Source organism: Aphelocoma coerulescens, chromosome 12, assembly GCF_041296385.1.
Source record: "Aphelocoma coerulescens isolate FSJ_1873_10779 chromosome 12, UR_Acoe_1.0, whole genome shotgun sequence".
Classification (NCBI taxonomy): Eukaryota; Metazoa; Chordata; class Aves; order Passeriformes; family Corvidae; genus Aphelocoma; species Aphelocoma coerulescens.
The window spans coordinates 10214334-10232801 of record NC_091026.1 but is presented as its reverse complement, the minus strand read 5'-3'; the positions used below and the strand labels follow the sequence as shown (position 1 = coordinate 10232801).

Sequence of the window (18468 nt, the reverse complement as noted above, 5' to 3'; positions counted from 1 at the left end):
ATGTCTTCAATCCTCAAGGCCATCAACACCCTTCATTTGATCTCATTGTAAATTAGTAGCATGAACTGTTAATAACATTAAAAGTTGCCGTATCTGAGAGTTCATCCCCCAACCCTCATCCTGTCTCCTCCAACACAAGTTATCCATTGTATCTTGGCTACAGTCACTGACTCTCATGTAGCAAAGGTATCTGTGGTTTTGTTTGTTCTGTGGAGTCAGGGACACCTGCAGCTGCTGTGGACTCATAATGTCAGTTCATATTCCTGTTGCAGACCTGTTGGAGGGGATTCCTGAACTCTTGCAGATGGGATCCTTCCAGCCCACAGTACGATGCTCTGACACCAGCATGTGTTGGTTGTTTTCCGTTGATGACTTTTTCTGGTGCATTACTGAACATCCTCTGGAGCTGCAGTAAGTTTTTAAGTGGAAACTAAGGTTTGGAGATGCTACACTTTCAGACACAAGAGGAAGGACAGTTCCTGGATGGAGATATCCACATGAAGTTCCATCATTCCTAGATCTTGGGAGGTTTTGAGGAAGAAGACAGCAGATGGGAGGCTGCAACATTCAGCACCTGAGCTGGAGAGTCTCTTTCCCTCCTGTGCTATGAAATGTGTATGAGATGCACTGACCAACACATGTGACCTCAGTCCCATCCCAAGACCTCTGCCCAGCACCCCAGCACCTGCAGGGATGGGATTACAGCAGCAGCTATGCTTTGGTTTCAAACAAGGGTAAATTCCTAGCCTTAGTTTTGTGGGGCTCAGTCTGAAATGAGACAGAATTGAGACCAATCCATCGCTGTCTGTCAGAGCCCAAAGCCTCCCTCTGCAGCCAGCCAGACACATTCCCCAGATTGCACCCGGCAGTGCAGCTCTCTGCTGTGGCTCATCTGCCTCCTCCTCTGCTCCCAGTTTCAAATCTCTTCAGCAATATGTTCTGTAACAATTAAGGATTTCTGGGGCAACTCCATTAAGATTAGAAAGATATCCTTCTGCTTTGAAATATGTGAGCATGAATGATTCATTCAGCACAGCACCCCTTGGCCATTCATATCTATCTGATGATCAAATATATTTTTAATTATCAATCTATCTGAGGGGACTTTTTCCACTAGACAATACCCAACTGTATTGTAAGAGCCTTTTGGATTGAGGCAGAGAATTTGGCAGCAAGATAGGGAACATTTGGGCTTTCAACACTTAGGAACATATGGAAAGAGGTTTGGAAGATTGCCACATGGGATGTAGCTTGGAAGATGCTACATTTCTTCATCCTTTTTTTTTTTGAACAGAAGTAGAAGAAATGTTACTTTTTTTGAAGGATCCCAATTCCTGTTTATATGCTGCTCTAGGATAAACCACTATGGTCAGCCACAAGGTTTGAGCAAAATCAGCTGCATGTTTATGGGCAAGTGTAAGTAGGCAAGTAAAATGGTGGTGATGTTGCAGATCTTTCCATGATTTTACCTCCTAATTCATGAGAACCCTCAGAGGGGAACTCACAAAGCTGAAGCCTGGTGATTCAGATCACAGGGTGAAGGAGGATATCTGGTGCCCAGCCTGTCAGGATGTGCCCCATTTCCTGAGGGCTGTGAGGGTAAGGCCCTGCTGGTGGTCCTTCCTCCATGCTCCTGCTGTGACCATCTTCCCCCAGTCACCTTGACACCCAGGGTTGGTTCAAGCTGTCTGTGTGTGTCTGGTACAGAGCTTCATCATGTGGCTTGGAGCTTCAGTGCTACTTTACAAATCCCAGTCACCTTTGGGACAGCATGGGAATGGGAGAGAGGAAATTCCTCCAGCTCAGCACTCAGGACTGGACATGTACAAACCAACATCATCTTCATACCACTTTAGGGACAAATGCCTCGTACCCATGATGGGAGCAGTCTGTGTCTCTCAGAGTTACTGCCTCTGTTTGTCAGAAGATCAGTGCTCTTTTAAAATTATATTTTTTAAAAAATTTTGGTGGCTCCATTGTGTCCCAGGCTGGGGGGGGGGGGGGGGGGGCTGCAGCAAATGCAGAATTTATTGGAATACACAAACAAGTATTTGCACAATTGGCAAGCAGGCCCTGCAGCTTAGCAAATGCTAATTAATCTCTCAGACTGGTAGGAAATCATCATTATGCCAGTTCAGCAATGAGAGACAAAGACCAAAGAGAGTGGCAGGGGCTTGTACTGAGTGACAGAGTCAGAGCAGACAGAACTGCAGTCTTCTTTGGTGTTCTGAACAATAAAGCACCCAAATTTGGTGAGACTGCATCTGAAGAGCAGACTGGAGGCATTTGGGGCTTTCCCCTCAATCCCTGTCTCCAATAGCTCAGTTCAGGGCAGGCTGCAGCTCTCCTCCCACCTGACTGCTCAGATTTCCTTCCTTGAGAAATAAGAGTGATGGGGAGGAGGTACCTGCCAGCTCTTCCTGCAGCAGGGAGCTGGAAACCAGCCTGACTATGCATTCACTTCTGAGAACTGGGAATCACTCTCAGACCCTGTGTTTTGGTTATAGGCTGAGTGTTTCTTGTCCCCAAATTCATTGTGGCTTTTAATCTTGCATTCTCCTGTGAGAGTGTGTTTCAACACTTGCAGCCAAGTAATGACTAGACAGGGTATGTTCCTGTTATTTCTTTGCTAATGGGATGCCAGGGGTCACTAAGGTATCCCTAGGTAAGGTGAAGGCTAAGAAGATGACATCCAGGAACAGGAATAGAGCATGGAGGGGTTGGTGACAAGAGCAGAGGAAAGAGAATCTCCTCCAAAGGTATTCAAAGACCTGTAGCAATAGCTTTTGAGAACTGACCACATAAGTCAGAGGAGCAAAAAGGACAGGCAAATCCCTAAATCGTGTCGATGGGATTTGTTTTAGGATGAAACCTCTGCCTTTCTGAATAAAACCTGGAGAAGACTGTGTGAGTTTCAAGTATTTTTTTAGCCTTATATCCAGAGGCTGCACATTTCTGAGCCAGCTAAAATTTGATTCAGAATGTTTTAATATTTTGCTTCTTCTCACAGAGCACACACTGAAGAACATTAATTATTCCTATCTTCTGTGGCCATAATAGCCCCAAGTTCTGCTGTTCTGAGGATGTACTTCCCTGACTGAGTTTCAGATTTGGTGTCCATTTAGAAATCTTTTGACTCTAACACAGTTACATCCATAATTTTCTTAGAGAGATTAAGGAGCATTAAAACTAATGTACAGACCAACCTTTCCAAAAAACCCCATCCAGTTACATGCTTCTTTGCATATCCATTCCCATGTCTACTGATCAAAAAGGAGAAAAAGGACTCTCCTATCAGCCTGTTCCTGCTGTCTGATTAACTGGCAGCTATCACAGCTCTTCTTTTGCTCTGTTACAGTTTCATTTCCAGAGGAGAAAGCCCTGATGGATGTTGAGCCTCTGGATTGTGGCACCACTGCAAATTAAATGAGGTTTCTGTTTATACCAAAGGGCTGGCAGTACCTCCTTAATCAGGCTGTCCTTTGGAAATCAGCAGCTATTTTGCCTAAAAGCACCCAGCAGTGCAGTGTAACTCAGTAATAATTGTTTATTGGGGCTCAGGAGGAAAGCCGCAGAAGAAAAACTGTAGGTGCAGTTAGAAGCACTGGTGAGTGGTTGATTTTGGGGGTTTCTTTTGCCTTTTGTTTTAAGATTGCCTAACTTGATGGAGGCTGTTTCATTTAAAAGACAGAAAGACCTACAAATTAAGCAACATCTAGCTCCTAATGTGTGAAACTGCAATTTGCATACATCATGCCAGCTGCTGAGTTGGTCCTTATTACCTCTGCTGGAGTGTTAATTTAACCACAACTTTCTCATTTATTTAAATGGAAAAGCAGCGGGTGGCTGGCATGCCACATTATCTATCAGGCAACCTGGGAATCAGTTGACAGAGCCAGAGAGAGATTTCAATTCAGAGGGGCTGCAGGGTGCTGCCTCCCAGACCTGTGGTCACAGGCAAGCTGGAGATTGCCCTTGGTCTGCTCTAAAGGTCAACACTAACCCCAAGAAAAAGAAACCCAAATCAATAGTGTATCTGGACTGGCATAAGAGAATAGATAATACAATTAAACTTGAAATCTCTGTATTTCTGGTTTTTTTTTCTCCCCATGTATCCGAACAGGCACTGTTTATACAGATGATAACCGAAATATCCCTACTGGTTCTGACAACAAATGGAAGAAGCACCCTTTGTAGAGCAACCACTGTAATGTGGTCCAGACCCACCCTGAGGGCTGAAGGCACTCAGGCTCTCTGCCCAGCCAGGAGATGCCAAAGCTGCCCATGCAGGATGTGCTGGGAGCAGGGAGCAGCTGTGGCATGAGCGCTGCCGGTGCCATCGGCCGGTGCATTGGCCGAGCCTGGAGGCACCTCCACACACAGCTGGTGCCACGTGGGTGAATGAACATGCCAGAACCACCCACGTGGGAAATAAAGCAAATGTGAGGTACCAGATGGCAAACCAGAGGCTGCCTCACTCTCCAGGAAAAGAGGCTGAGGAGCCCCGAGAAACTGCTGAGATGGGAGATGGGAAGAGCAATGGCCATGCTGGGGAGGCACCCATGGGCATGGAGTGACCAAGCATGAGGGTCTCCTCACCTGAGCCTTGATGATGTGCCACCATTTAATGGCACAACTGTGTATTTTTCAGCAGAGAATGAGGTTCTGCTCTGAACCATGGCAAGAGCGACAGAGGAGATGGGTTCAGCTCAGAACCTTGGTTGCAATGTTTCAGTGGAAGAAAAGAAAAACCCTGTCCTGATGCCAGCCAGAGTTTAACAGAGCTGATGTACATCTCCTCTGAAGCTCAGCTAGAACTGACTGTGGCTCATGGTCCTGCTCATGGCAAACCACAGCAAAGCTTCACCCACGGACACTTTGTGTGCACCCACCCACCAGAACAGGTGTCCTGCTTTTGGGTGAAGTGACACTGTTGTGTAGCTGTTCCCAAAGTCTGGACTGTGAGGAACACACACTTGGAAACTGGTCAGAGTTTCTCCTTTGAAAAGGGCTATTTTACCATTAAGTGAATCACTAACAGTTGAGATTTAGAAAGGAATGTCTTTGCTCCTGCAGCACCAGAATGTACTGTATGACTGGTGTCATGCAGACACTGTTCTAAAACATTAAATTCAACACATATTTCCTAAACACTGATATATTTGCATCAAATGTGCCTTTTCTGTCTCTGATGCCTACTCCTTCTCATTGTTTTAAAATACACTGTGCTAAAAGATCAGCTAAAAACTCAGCATTTGTTGAGTTATCACAGATACTCTTCCCTTTGGCATTAACTTAACAAAGTTCAGGAAAAACTTGTCTTCGCCCACATCTCAGCCATTCATTTTTATAATAAAAATCACCATGACAACAGATAATGATATCAGAATGAAAGGATTATGACTTAATTACATGAAGAAAGTGAAAACAGGCTTGGCTTGCAGCATTAAAAGCTTTTAATTCCAGCAAAAATATGGGGGGCACACACTCCATTTGTGACATCATGGAGTGCCCGGGGGTTGCCCCACTGCATGACAGTGTGTCCCAGTTAATTCAGTGAAGTACAAGAGAAATACTTGGAATTTCATGAGCAATACAGAGAAATTTGCCTTAAAAGTGTTAGTGTTAGTGGTTTTGTGAAACAGGCTCATTATAGAAATTATCAGAAGAAATGCACCCATAAAGGAAACATGATTATTATTATGGTAGTGGACTGGTTTCATCTAAATAAAATTAACTACATAAATGCTCCATTGTTAAGCAGCACCATACTATAAATTGTTCCAAGTTAGAGGAGAACAGGGCAATTTAGGGGATATATCCATTTTGGTCCCAGCTGTGGCATTTCACCAGTGCACCGTTCTATCTTGGCTTCTGTGAAAGTTGTGGTATCAGATTGGGTATTTTTATTTCTAAGATAAAGCTGAACTTTTAATAAGAACAGTCTGGGAGTTTAGACAATATATTTCTTTATAATCTGATCTATTGAATTCTCTGACATGAATAAACTTTAATCACTGGGATTTTTTTCCTTAGTTTTGTTCACAAATGCTATGAAATATGCTTTTAAAATGATGTACTTTAATTTTCCTTCTAAACCCAACAAACTGCTATTAGCAGTTGAACGTTTCTGCACACTTCCTCTATGGCTTTTAGAAAAACTGTGTAATAAAATCATCAGACTAAAAATGTAGGTAAGGAAATACATTTAATTTTCAATTTTCTCAGAAGCTATTACGATCAATCAACCAATTAGTATGGTGAATAAATAAATTAATGCCATTTTAAAAAGAACAGTCTGAAAACCCCTTAATGTCTTTCTCAACTAAAAGTATTCACGCAACATTAATCTATTTTATAACCCTAAATTCTGCTTAATCTTTTTTCCATCTTTGCTTAAACATATGGAAATAAAAATAGAGTATTATGGTCCTCTCTGTTCCTCTTTAATTTTCAGAGTACAAGATGTACATCAGTGCAGCCCCACTATTCTGGACCAATTTAGTGGATCTGTTTCTGATCTACACCAGCACAAACAAGAGGATTGCCTTAAAATATACAGATAACATTTCAATTTGGTCAGCAATCCTTATTTTGTGTACAGCTTCGGCTCTTGGTGATCTAACAAAAGGGCAGGAGGATCAGTTTGGGAAAATTTCTATCAGCTATGGAGACAGTGGCCTTGGTTTTGGGAATGACTTGGATAGGGTCAGGAAGCAACAGCATCTGCAGTGATTGGGTACCCAGGCCTCAGATGCAGGTGGGTGTTCCGATGCTGGAACTGCTCCAGCTGCCCAGGAACAGCTGCCACCCAGAGATGTGCCTGCTTCTGTGCAAGGTCTGTGGGGGACGTGATTCCTGAAGTGGTCACCAACACCAGCTGTGGCTGCACCACCCCAGAGGAGAGTCTGCTGCTCCCGGGCACAGTGCATGGCCTGCAGCAGGGCAGGCAGCACACGGACAGGGGGGAAGGAGAATGGCACCAGTGCCGCCGGCTGCGTCCTAATGTGCCCCTGTGCCTGACATTAGAGCAGCTCCTCGTCCCAGCCAGGAGCCCAGTGCAGGCTATTTATAGCCCTGGCACCTCACTGCTCACCAGGAGCTCCGTGCTGCTGTCTCTGAGCTCTGCTTCCCTCTCCCATGCACTCTTCACAGGCCCTTGCTGCTCCCAGCGTCGGAGAGGTACATTTAAATCCCATCCCCACTTGGAACAGGAAAGGGAAGGGTGTTTGGTGTTGGGACAGATGGGCAATGTGGAATCACCAGGGCCAAGCTTGCTTTGGGTTGCTGGGTGCATGGGAAACTTGTGGGCAGGGATACCTGAATGTTTGTCTTGGGGAACCCTTAAAGGTGCTGCAGAGGAGCATAAGCACAGGGCCAGCTGCAAGGCAGCAGCAGGGGGAGGAGGCTTTAGGACCCACTGCTGGTGCCAAAACTGAGCTATCTCTGTTCCTTACAGTGCCTGCTGTCCAGTTCCCAAAGGAAGTGTAAGACATTCATTACAAAGTTAGCACAGGAACCACTGATCAACATCTAACTTGGGGTTTGTTTGCAGCTAAATGGGGTTTTTCAGCAGTGTGGAAACAGGATCAGCCCGTGGATGCAGAAATTTCAGTGCCTGACGTCTGTGCATGGTGGGGTGATTTGAATACTCCACAAACCTGCAAACATCTGGACTTGCTTCCAGATAGGAAGCTCAGAGAAACTCTTGCTTCTTCCATCTGGGTATCTGTATGTGCCTGGGACTGATGCCTGCCGTCAAAGGGATGAACATTTTCAATATGAGGGTTCAGTGGAGATAGCAGATTTAGGAGGTATTCAATGTGTGTGTCAGTGCAGGGGCCATTTTGGAGGTGGTGTTGTGTTGCTGCCATGGTTGCTCTGAATTTTCCTTTCCATGAATATGGACATACCCAGATATTTGCTTGGTAGTGACTGAAATTGGAACTGAAGAAATTCAATGATGAGTTTGGATTCAAACAGTAACTAATGGAATACTGTCATCAAGTTAGAAGGGTTTACAATTTGTGCTTTATTCTAATTTCACTGCTGAGTGATGGGGTTATTAAAGTTTTTACATACTAGCATTTGCTCACCAGAGGGGTGCATGCTCCAGAATTATGTAAATATTAGCAAATAGAGTTCACACTCTTTTCTGTTGTAAAAATGCAAAGATAGCCTAGTTTGCACAGTTATTAAATAATGTTTCTTTTAATTGTGATACTGTACTATTGTATACTATACACTAATTGTGATACTGATACTATTTGCACTGTATGATAGAACTGTTCCAGAAAGCGAGCCCTTCCTATACTCACCAGTATATTTAGAGAAATGCAAAAAGAGAAACCCCTAAGGCCCTTGTCAGGCTGCTTAAAGAGCTACTGAAATGCATTTTAGAAATACATTTTCCTTCTGCTGGCATTTGTCATTGTAAAAAACTTGTGCATCCTCCTTCTGTGAATGAGCACCTTGCCATTTCAGTTGGTTTTTATATGTAAGAAAAATTATCTGCATATGTGAACTGTAAAAGAAATGGGCTCGGTATGTATATCTTTATTATTATATTATATGTATTCTCATACAATTAATGCACCTAATTGGCTCAGACTGGGATTTGTTCATAGGCATTTGTTTGTTAACAGAGCTGCATCAATTTTCTACTTAAATTGTGGGATTCTTTTGACTGACTTCACCGAGCTTTGAGCCAGAGTAAGATTAAGTCAGGTGAAGGCATATTCGAAAAGATGGCCCATAGAGTCTTTCATTTTCAGCTGCTTTGATTTTTTTCATGAATCTATAACAGTTTAAAGAAAAAAAAAATATGCCTGGTATTTGCTGAGATAGGATCAATATTAATCCAATCCCACATCTAGGCCTCTGTCTTGGCAGTAAACGGAGCTCAAACTGTCAAATCTTCCCAGAATCATAAACTACCCAGAGGCTTTGAAAACTGATCAAAGCATCTTCAGGTCTCCAATGGTCAATCATGCTCCCAAACATAGTTTTTTGAAGCTTTGCAGACTGCTTAAAAAAATCTCCCTGGTAGGTACCAAGTTTCTTCCAGCCCAGAGAACATTGCTGAGTCCCATTTTATTTATATTTTAAATTAAGAGCAATGAAATGAGAAGGAAAATGAAGCTTCTGCAGAAAGGCCAGGCTGTGTCTGTTGCAGTCTGAGTGGAGATGACTGCAGGCTGTGCTGGAGTGGGATGCTTGGAGCAGCAGTTAAGCAGGGATGCACACAGGGGAACGCAACACTGCCACAGCTGCCTACATCTACAGGAGCAGCTTGTAGGTCAGCAGCCTGTCTTCCTGCCCTGAGAGCCTCCTTTTGCACCACCTGCAGACTGTAACCAGCTAAGAAAGCTCCCACGAGCCTGCCTAGCAGCACATGCCAGCAGGAACTGGCCTGTGGTGCTTGGATATAGTGAGACCTCAGCGTGCCTTGACTCGGGCTCCTCGGTATCAGATGGCATGTGAAAATAAACAAGGTGCCACAGGGATGGAGGGAAAAGAACAGTTAAAATCTCTTTCAGAAGGATTGTCAGACTTTATCTTATATGGGCCAATGATGTCATTTGATTTGTAGTGTTCGTAGTTTCAAAACCTCAAAATTCCTCCTTCCCTGCCAGGAATAAATCAGTTCAGATCCCCTGAACTGTACCTGCTATGGGGCTAATGCTGGGAGATTGAGAGGGCTGAGCAAGGAGGGTTCTTTCTATGACTTTAATAGAAGGTGACCCTATCATCTGGCAAATCTTTTAGAACTCCCTAAGCTATTTAAGTCTGAAGTTTTACCTTTAAAATTGATGCAGACCCTTCAGTTCCTACATTGCACAGTGAGCTGAAGCAGGAGCTGGGCTTTTAACTTAATTAGATGCCTTTGAAAGCCTGGAAATCCTAATTCTCTAAGTAACTGGCAACTGATTGAGTATGGAAAACATCCAGAAAGGTACCTTGGCTGCTGGTAGATGCAGTGATACTTGAAACACATCCAAGCACTAAATGTATAATTGTTACAGAGAACCATCTTTTAGTGACACTTACCTGTATGCCCATATGAACATAAATTTCCTAAAAAGAATTGATTGTTCTCCCACTTAATGTTCTGCCACAAGCCTGTATATTTTATCTGGACAGAACGGATGAAATTAATCCAAGAAATTATATCTGAGTTAAAGCAAGAAAGTAAGTGTTCCCTGAAACTGTGAGTGACCTTTTCAGCATAGATCTCCAGCCACAGACTAGAGATGCTTCCCAGCCTGACCACCAATAACTATTCTTTGAATCTGTTTTTTCAGCCACTTGGGCACCTTACTGATGTTGATTGAGTCTGTGGATTTTATCACAATTTGTCTGCAATAATATCACGTAGGACCATATCAGTAGGCTTAAGACAAAGTATCTAATTTATCCCCTATTACCCCTGAAAAAATGAAGAAAATTAGATTGGATTGACACAATTTGTTCTTGATAAATAGGTGCTATAACTGCTTTTATCACCTTGTTACACTCTAAATCCTTATAATTCAATCACATAATTTCTTCTGGCATCTTTTCAGGCATCAGAATTAAGAGAATGATTCCCATTATCCTATAGATATAGGAACATCTATAATTCATTGGAAGCTTCCTTTATATATCTTATTATACCTTTTCCCTGTATCAAGATTAGCATTATTATTTGCCCTTTTCAAGCACTGTGGGATCTTTTGCACGGTTTAAAATCTTGATCTTAAATGCCAGCACAGCCTTCATAATTAAACCCTGAGATTATAACATTATTATCATCTGGGTGCTGATTTCTGCCTCACTGTGGCTGTCAGCCAAATGTCATAATGCATACAATTAACAGATTTGCTTCTCAGCTTACTGGTAACAAAGAAAGCACAAATAATTCATAGGCAGAGGCACTGGTTCTTTGATGTGATTGAACTCTGATCCTTTCAGCACCTGAAGGGAGGCAGGCTGAAGGCAGGGCAGCCTCATTAAGGCAAAGAAAAAGAAAAAAAAAAGCAGAGGAGGAAGAGGAGGATGCAGGAGGTGCCCCCCACACTGGGTGCTGTGACCTCTGCTGGGCCAGGTCCTGCAGCTCCCACCCTCCCACCAAGGCACGGAAAGAGGAGATTCCCTGGGAAAAGACAAGAAAAATCTATGTCCCAGACAAAAAATACAGACAAAATAATATCTCTAATTACAAGGTAGCTTTCTTTTCCCCCCCAGAGGTTGGGGGAAATTCCTGGTGAGCTACTTCCATCTGCTTTACAGTCCCTTTGCACTGGGGCAGTTCAAAGAGGCTGCAGTGTAACTGAGAATCGAGGACAGCATTTATTTATAGTTTGATAGCCTCATAAAAGCTGGAGAGCTGAGCTCACAGCAGTGTGCTTATTTATGTTTTAAACTGCTCATGCAGCACACTACTGCCTCGCAAAGCGTATGCTGGAGCTCCTGCATACCATTATATATGGCTCTTCATAACGTTCATGGCACAAAGGCAAAAAAGAAAACGTGAAATTAGACTAACTAAATGGTTTATATAAAAATTAAAGTAGCAGCCAGAACTGTAGGAAAATTAATAGCCCAGCTCTGAAATAAAGTAACATCCAACGAAGGTTTGCACCTGGATCCATTTTTCACAATAGAAGAAAAAAATCCCAAAATTCTGAATAAGGCATTAACTCTGATTTTAGCTCCTGGTGACATTATAAAGGATTTGAACCTTGCACTGAAAGTTTTATAATGACAACCCCCAGCCTATGACACAATCTCAGAGCCATGTCTCGCTGCAAATTATATTTGTATCACACTTATCCTCTCTTTTAATATCAATGTACCATCTTTTGCTCTCTGTAACCCAGAGGGAAAGCAAAGCAGCACTGTTTCATTATTACCCTTTAATAGTCTTTCCAGTGATATAAAGGAGAATATTAATATCCTTCCAATGACCTCTCCTAAACACTGCTAAAAGCCAGGAGGGAAGTGACAAGTTTGCAGCTAAAGCACAGGGATGAATTTCTGAAGTTAATGAAAGGATTTCACCCCTGGGTTTTAATCCTGTTTTCTTTTTAACCTTTTAGCTTCAGTTTCCTCAGCTATAGAATGGAGAAAGTAGACTCACATACAAGTCAACAGCTTGATTTTGTTGAGTACAGTTCAGTCAGGAGCTGGCTGTGCTGTCAAGGCACAGAGATAAAGAAGGTGTGTTCTGACAAGGAAAAGTGAATATTGTCCTCTTGGAAGTGTGAGGTAACCACACTCTTCTACAGCTCTGCCCAGGGAAGCAGCGATGCTCTGCAGAGCATAATGAGGTGGGTGAAGACAGGTTGGAGAGGTGCAGTGATCCTGCCTGGAAGGTGCAGACTCTTGGCACAGGATGAGGTGGTGGTTGGGCATGGAGCAGCTCCAGGAGAAGGGGGCCATTCCATCTCCTGCTCCCAGGCTGTGGGCAGTCCTGCTGCTGCTCCTGGGGACGATGCCCAGAGCAGACCCAGCAGCTTTGAGGGTGGCAGAGGAGAACACCTGCCCGGGGTGCAGATGGGCACTGCCCATCCTTGCCTGGACAATGGGTGTGGGACTTGTCCATCAGACCCTTAATGCCTCAAGTAGCACATAAATGGCATGAGCTGTGTTTTGCCTCAACATTGCTCTTGCTGAGGCCTGGCTGATGGAAGAGAGGAGATGGCTGTGAGAGTGTTGTGCCACACATGCTAATCACTGGTATGAACACTTTAAAATTCACAAATCTGATGAACAGTGTAATCACAAGGTGTTGCTCTTAAGAAAGTTAAATTAAGAGTGAAAGAAAGCTTAAAGGTGACCAGCAAAGGAAATGAAATCATAACTCAGTTCTACACACAGCTTCTTCCTGAGCTGTACAAAAGTGTGGGGAAAATGATGGTGGTTAATTATCTCACTTGTTCTTTACTTTAAAAATGCACATTTTGACCATTATAGAAAAGCTGAGGGGTGCATGAAATTCTGACATCACAAAAGAGAAAGGAGAGAAGTTGATAATTTTGGAGGAAAAGTCATGATTAGTGAGATTGTGAAACAGGATTTGGGCTTGTTGGTACTTACTAACACTTTCATACAGCTGGAGATGAACAACCTGGTTCAAGACACTACAGCTCATCTTCTTTAAGATGTCTGTGCTTATGGTCTTTGAGATGGCAAGCATGATCTCTGAGATATAGGGAGGTTCCTTTATCAAAATGCAGTGAAGATCAAATATTACAAGGTGATAAAATAGCACAAGAGAAAAACAATAAACTGTCCATCTAATAATCATGTAGGATTAAAAAAGAACATTTCCTATCTCATGAAGGCTTCTACTGACTGTAAAGACTGCTCCAGAGGCAGTTGATACAGGATTAAGGCCTATGTTTTCTCAAATGCAGTATTTAATTTCAAAAGAAATAGAAAAAAAAAAAAATCTAGATTTTGAAATATCATCTCTGTATTTTTTGTACTAAACTTACTGTTTTGATTGAATTTTAAAAGTACCATAAGAAGAGCTCAGAGCTTGGCCCGCATCCAGACGTTAATGTTTAGTCTTCCAAATCCATTTTTAAAATCTGGTAATAACCCAGTTTCATTTCTTAGATTTGTTGCTTCTGGTTCCATATTTGGAGTATGTAAAGAATTGATCAAATCAAGGAAATGCCAATCTTCAAGCATGCTTGGCTTTTAATTTAGCACTCAAAGTGAGGAATCTACCTAACTTGCAGAGTGATGACTAGTTCCAAAAACAACTGAACAGCTAAAAGAGTAGGTTTGAGTTTGGTGATATAGCTGTAGATTTCCTTTCCACCTGGGAAGTAACTATAATATTTTTAAAGATACAGCTATCCAAATCTGTAGAAAAATCTGGACTGTTTGTAAAAATACCTTTAGAGGAATTTCAAAGTATTTCATATACTCATTTTTTGTGTTGATACATGTTTCTTTATTGAAACTAAGACTTCTCTTTGTGCTGCCAGGATTTGAGAAAACCAATTCAATCTGTGATACAAGTCCTTGATCCTGCAAATATTTAAGCTGCTGAGGAATGTTACTCATTTTAACAGTCTCATTAAGCACTCTGTAGCATGTTTACAATGTGTTTCAAACATGGCTCTACCACAGATTTAGGACTTATTTGTGTACTGGTGATTCATGAGTCCTTAATGCATTTCTAAAGCAGAACTGTCTCATTACCATATTACAGCCAAAAACTGTGATAAGGACTGGTATCCCTCAAGTGATGGTAAATGTCATTCTCCCACTGAAATTCTACACCTGTACCTCATATTCTGCAGCTTCCTGATCTGAAAGACAGAGATTCACTAAAGGATCTGCCTAAAAAAAAAACCAACCCCAAACCAAAAACCAAACAGAAATGAGACCATGAAGCCCCCTTTTCCCCCCATAAATAAACCTAGAGGGAGTATGTTAATAATTACAGTTTAATTTAAAATCTCCTTTGAGCTTACAGTGAGTGGAACCAAAACTGTGAATCTGCAGCACATAAACACCCTGCTGAGAAGAGGGAAGACAGCTTGAAGGCTGGCCTCTATTACTGATCCTTTACTTATTCCAAAGGAAACCAGTAGCAACTCTGTAGAAACCAGTGACCTATGCTTTGGAGTGAGAGAGTAAAGAATCTGGCCAGTTGGACCAAATTGCTTCCTGCCACTTCACTACCAGTCTTTAGGGGTAAAATCTGTCTCTGCCCACAACATTGTGTTGACTCTCTCAGCTCAATTTTTATAGGCTCTGAATCAGGATCAGGGAAAAGAGAGAGAAGGCAGTCGAAAAAGGCTGCGTTGAAGGGAAGTCTGTAATTTTATATAATCATAAAACTTGGGGATAGGTATTGAATGCTGAAGGTCATTTGAAGTGTTGATTTTTCTTATATCTTGTCTTGGAGGCCTTGAACCTGAGACCTCATCATACTTTTACACAATTTTTATGCATTACTGATTTATATCATATCCCACAGATGATAAACTTTAGATACTTACAGCAATATTCATTTGCCAAATAGTTTGTTCTTATTGGACAATATTATGCTTCTATCTCTAGAAACATTCCCAATGAAGACCTTGAGTTCTGAGGATATTTAAAGAGAGGAAGTTTGGAGATCAACCATGGATCGCAAGGCTGAGGAGAAGAGAAAGCAGCGCCATAGCCTGACTTTATTGGAGCAAGTGAAGAGAATGAAAGAATCAGCAGAGATTATCGATGTGGTGCTGGTTGCAGAAGGTGAGAAATTCCCCTGCCATAAGGTGGTGCTGGCTGCCTTCAGTGCCTATTTCAAGGCCATGTTCACGTGTGGCTTGGCGGAGTGCACGCAGAGGGAAGTGGTGCTGCACGACATCTCCGCCGAGAGCGTGTCCGTGCTCCTGCACTACATGTACAGCGCCGAGCTGCGCCTCAGCAGCCACAACGTGCAGACCGTCGCCCTGGCTGCCTACTTCATGCAGATGGAAGAGGTTTGCAATATGTGCCAGAAGTACATGATGGACCACATGGATGCTTCCAACTGTGTGGGCATCTACTACTTTGCAAACCACATCGGGGCAGAAGATTTATGTGACCAAGCGAGGAAATACTTGTACCAGCATTTTGCTGAGGTGAGCCTGCAGGAAGAAATACTAGAGGTCGAATTCCAGCAGCTGATGACTCTCATCAAATCAGATGATCTGAATATTTCCAGGGAAGAGAGCATTCTGGACCTCGTCATTAGATGGGTCAAGCACAGCAGAAAGTCACGCTCAGAACACCTTGTTGAGCTCCTCAAGCAAGTGAGACTGGTACTTGTCAGCCCCTCTTTTCTTGTGGAAGCCCGGAAAAGGAACACAATGATTCTGTGCAATTCAGAATGCAATGATATGATCGAGGAAGCACTGAAAACCATCCAGCTGTCCGGCCACCCTTCCCTCAGCCTGAGATATGGCATGGAGACTACGGATCTCCTGCTCTGCATCGGCAACAACTCCCTTGGCATCAGGTCCAGGCATGGCAGCTATGCAGATGCCAGCTTTTGTTACGCTCCTGTGACACGAAAGACTTACTTCATTTCCTCCCCGAAGTATGGAGAGGGCTTAGGATGTGTTTGCACCGGTGTTGTCACTGAGAAAAATGATATCATTGTGGCAGGCGAGGCAAGCGCCCTCAAAATGTCTAGACAAAGGACCAGGAATATTGAAATTTATAGGTGTGTACCCTTTGTCAGAAATCCCCTAATTATTTAAAAATTTTAAATCTAAATAGTGTCCTTGGGGACAAAAAAAGAAAAAAGACTGTTACACAAAGCATTGTTTACTTGAATTTTGACTACTTTAATCAATTTTGTCACAACTTATTTTCATAGCACTGAGCTATATACATACAACCAAATCTTGATGCCTCTTCCCCTGAAACAATGAGGATTTACTTTTGTGGTATCTGGGTCTAAACGAGCTCAATTAGATCAATGCATGTGGATTTTATATTGTCCTCACTCAAATCTCAGCATTTTCCTTCGATACTTCTTTTCTAGGTCATTTGCAGGGGGAAATGAGCCAAGTGAACGACCCAATGAGCCCAGTAACACAGAGAAAACATGCTTCTCTGTTGATGTTGATGATAGTGCTTCATAGATTAAAGATAAGACAGCTCTAAAACCTCACTCTGTTTTTACTCATGTTTTTTTGAGATGCACACATTTTAAGGAAAACCAGACATTTCCTGGATTAAAGATAGAATTTTAAAATGGTGACAGCATTTTCAAATGCAAATGGTTAAATTTGATCAAATAAATCCATATTGAGGCAGGTGAACTGGCCTTATTTTCAGCAGTGTTGAGCTCTCACTGCTCCCACTAATTTCAGCAGAAACTGTGATTGAGCAGCACATGCAGAAATAAGTGACTTCTTACCTTAATTAGGGTCAAATATTTTTGAAAGGATGTCTAGGATCCCTCATACTAAAACTACCTGATCTTGCAAACATTGGGTTCAATTTTATAACTTCTGTGTGAAGGAGAGAGCTCCTCTTTCATTGTACTGAGTAAACATTGACGATTAAAGTTGGTAACATTTCCAAACAGGCTGATGGGACGTGGGTGAACCAGGGCATTTACAACTCTGGATTTTCCTACAGATACCACCAGCGAGGAAACCACTTTTGGCACAGTCTGTGCACCACCCAGCTCCGTGAGCTCTATGCACTGGGCACTGCCCACAACGACCTCTACGTAATAGGAGGGCAAATGAAAGTGAAAAATCAGTATCTGGTCACAAACTGCGTGGAGAAGTACTCCATGGAGCAAGGCACCTGGAGAAGCACGGCGCCTCTGCCAGTGCCATTGGCCTGCCACATGGTGGTGACAGTGAAGGACAAGCTGTACGTGCTGGGTGGATGGACACCACAGGTTGAGAATTGTGCCATTTACTTTGTTTGCTTTGTGCACTAACAAGCAGTGTTGTGTAATTTTACAGTGGTTCTTGCATGGGAAAATTGCATCAGTGGTAAGAGAAGAATAAATTGCTCACATTCCTCTGATTAAACCTATTTTCTAGGAAAATTAAACAGGCTGAAGAAGAATAATATCCATCTATGCCATCCTCACCGTAAGCACCAACTTCAGGGAGGGCAGTTTTTATTCACAGAGATGTGGACAGTGGGCAAGAGTTTAAAATGCATCTCCTTTGTCGTTATAGGTTCCAGCCTTTCTATTCCTTATTTACCATCCTCTTAATTTTTTTAGATATAATAAATAATGTTATTTAATAATACAGTTACCCTGTTTTCAAAAAGTGTGTACACAGGTACACTTCAGGGACAGATTTATATATGACATTTAAAGTTCACCTCGATTTCTTGGGAAGCTTCCCTGGTTAACTAAAGTTAATTTATTTGATTTTCATTACATTACATTTTAAATGAAAAGTCAAAGCATTCTCTGGGAAACAGAGTCCTTTAACCAATCCATTTATTTGTTTCTGTTGCATTGCTTGGCCATGTAAAGTTTTTACAGGGATTTTCAGCAGGGCCACAGATACATGTTCAGTAGTAGAGACATTATACAGAACTATGCTACAAGGAAGATGGATCTCAGGGGCACTGCTTGCTCCCTCCAGTTGCTCCCAGTGTAAAATATCTTTCTTTAAGAATCTAGCCCACTTTCATGTACTGCTTGGTGAATTTTAAATTTGAGTGCTCAGGAGAAAGCCCCACATTCACTTGACAATGAAGTGGAGCATCTGTAATCCTCGTTGCAATATGTTCAGACTGTCATAACAACTCAATGGTTTCTGAGCTCTTGAAATAAATTACTGTTCAAAGTATTTAAAAGTGAGATGCATTCAGCTAACAAGACTTCCACCTCTTTGGATATTTTGAGTGAGGGAGTCCCCAAGGACGCAACAGAAAGATCAGAGAGTATTTCTGATACAGAAACAACTGTGCAAGGGTATCTCATATTTAAAGAACTAAAGTACA

At 42.4% G+C, this 18468-nt stretch overlaps 2 protein-coding genes across 8 annotated transcripts in view; one reads left to right on the top strand and one right to left on the bottom strand.

Moving 5' to 3' along the window:
- The window catches only part of MGLL (monoglyceride lipase), a 107475-nt gene that overhangs the window by 69821 nt on the left and 19186 nt on the right, over window positions 1-18468 (bottom strand). The window contains exon 1 of one of the 5 annotated variants that reach the window (XM_069028044.1): window positions 13081-13101. The exons of the other annotated variants lie outside the window; for them this stretch is intronic. The gene's annotated coding sequence lies outside the window, so the exon portion shown is untranslated. Of the gene's footprint in view, window positions 1-13080; window positions 13102-18468 lie in introns of those variants that run through there. 5 annotated transcript variants of the gene reach the window in all.
- KBTBD12 (kelch repeat and BTB domain containing 12) overlaps window positions 6608-18468 on the top strand; it is a 40030-nt gene continuing 28169 nt past the window's right edge. For all 3 annotated transcript variants that reach the window (XM_069028040.1, XM_069028043.1, XM_069028042.1), the window contains exons 1-3: window positions 6608-7182; window positions 15067-16201; window positions 17128-17398. In XM_069028040.1, the coding sequence (XP_068884141.1) occupies window positions 15132-16201; window positions 17128-17398 (1341 nt within the window). In that variant the 5' untranslated portion in view covers window positions 6608-7182; window positions 15067-15131. The remainder of the gene's footprint in view (window positions 7183-15066; window positions 16202-17127; window positions 17399-18468) is intronic.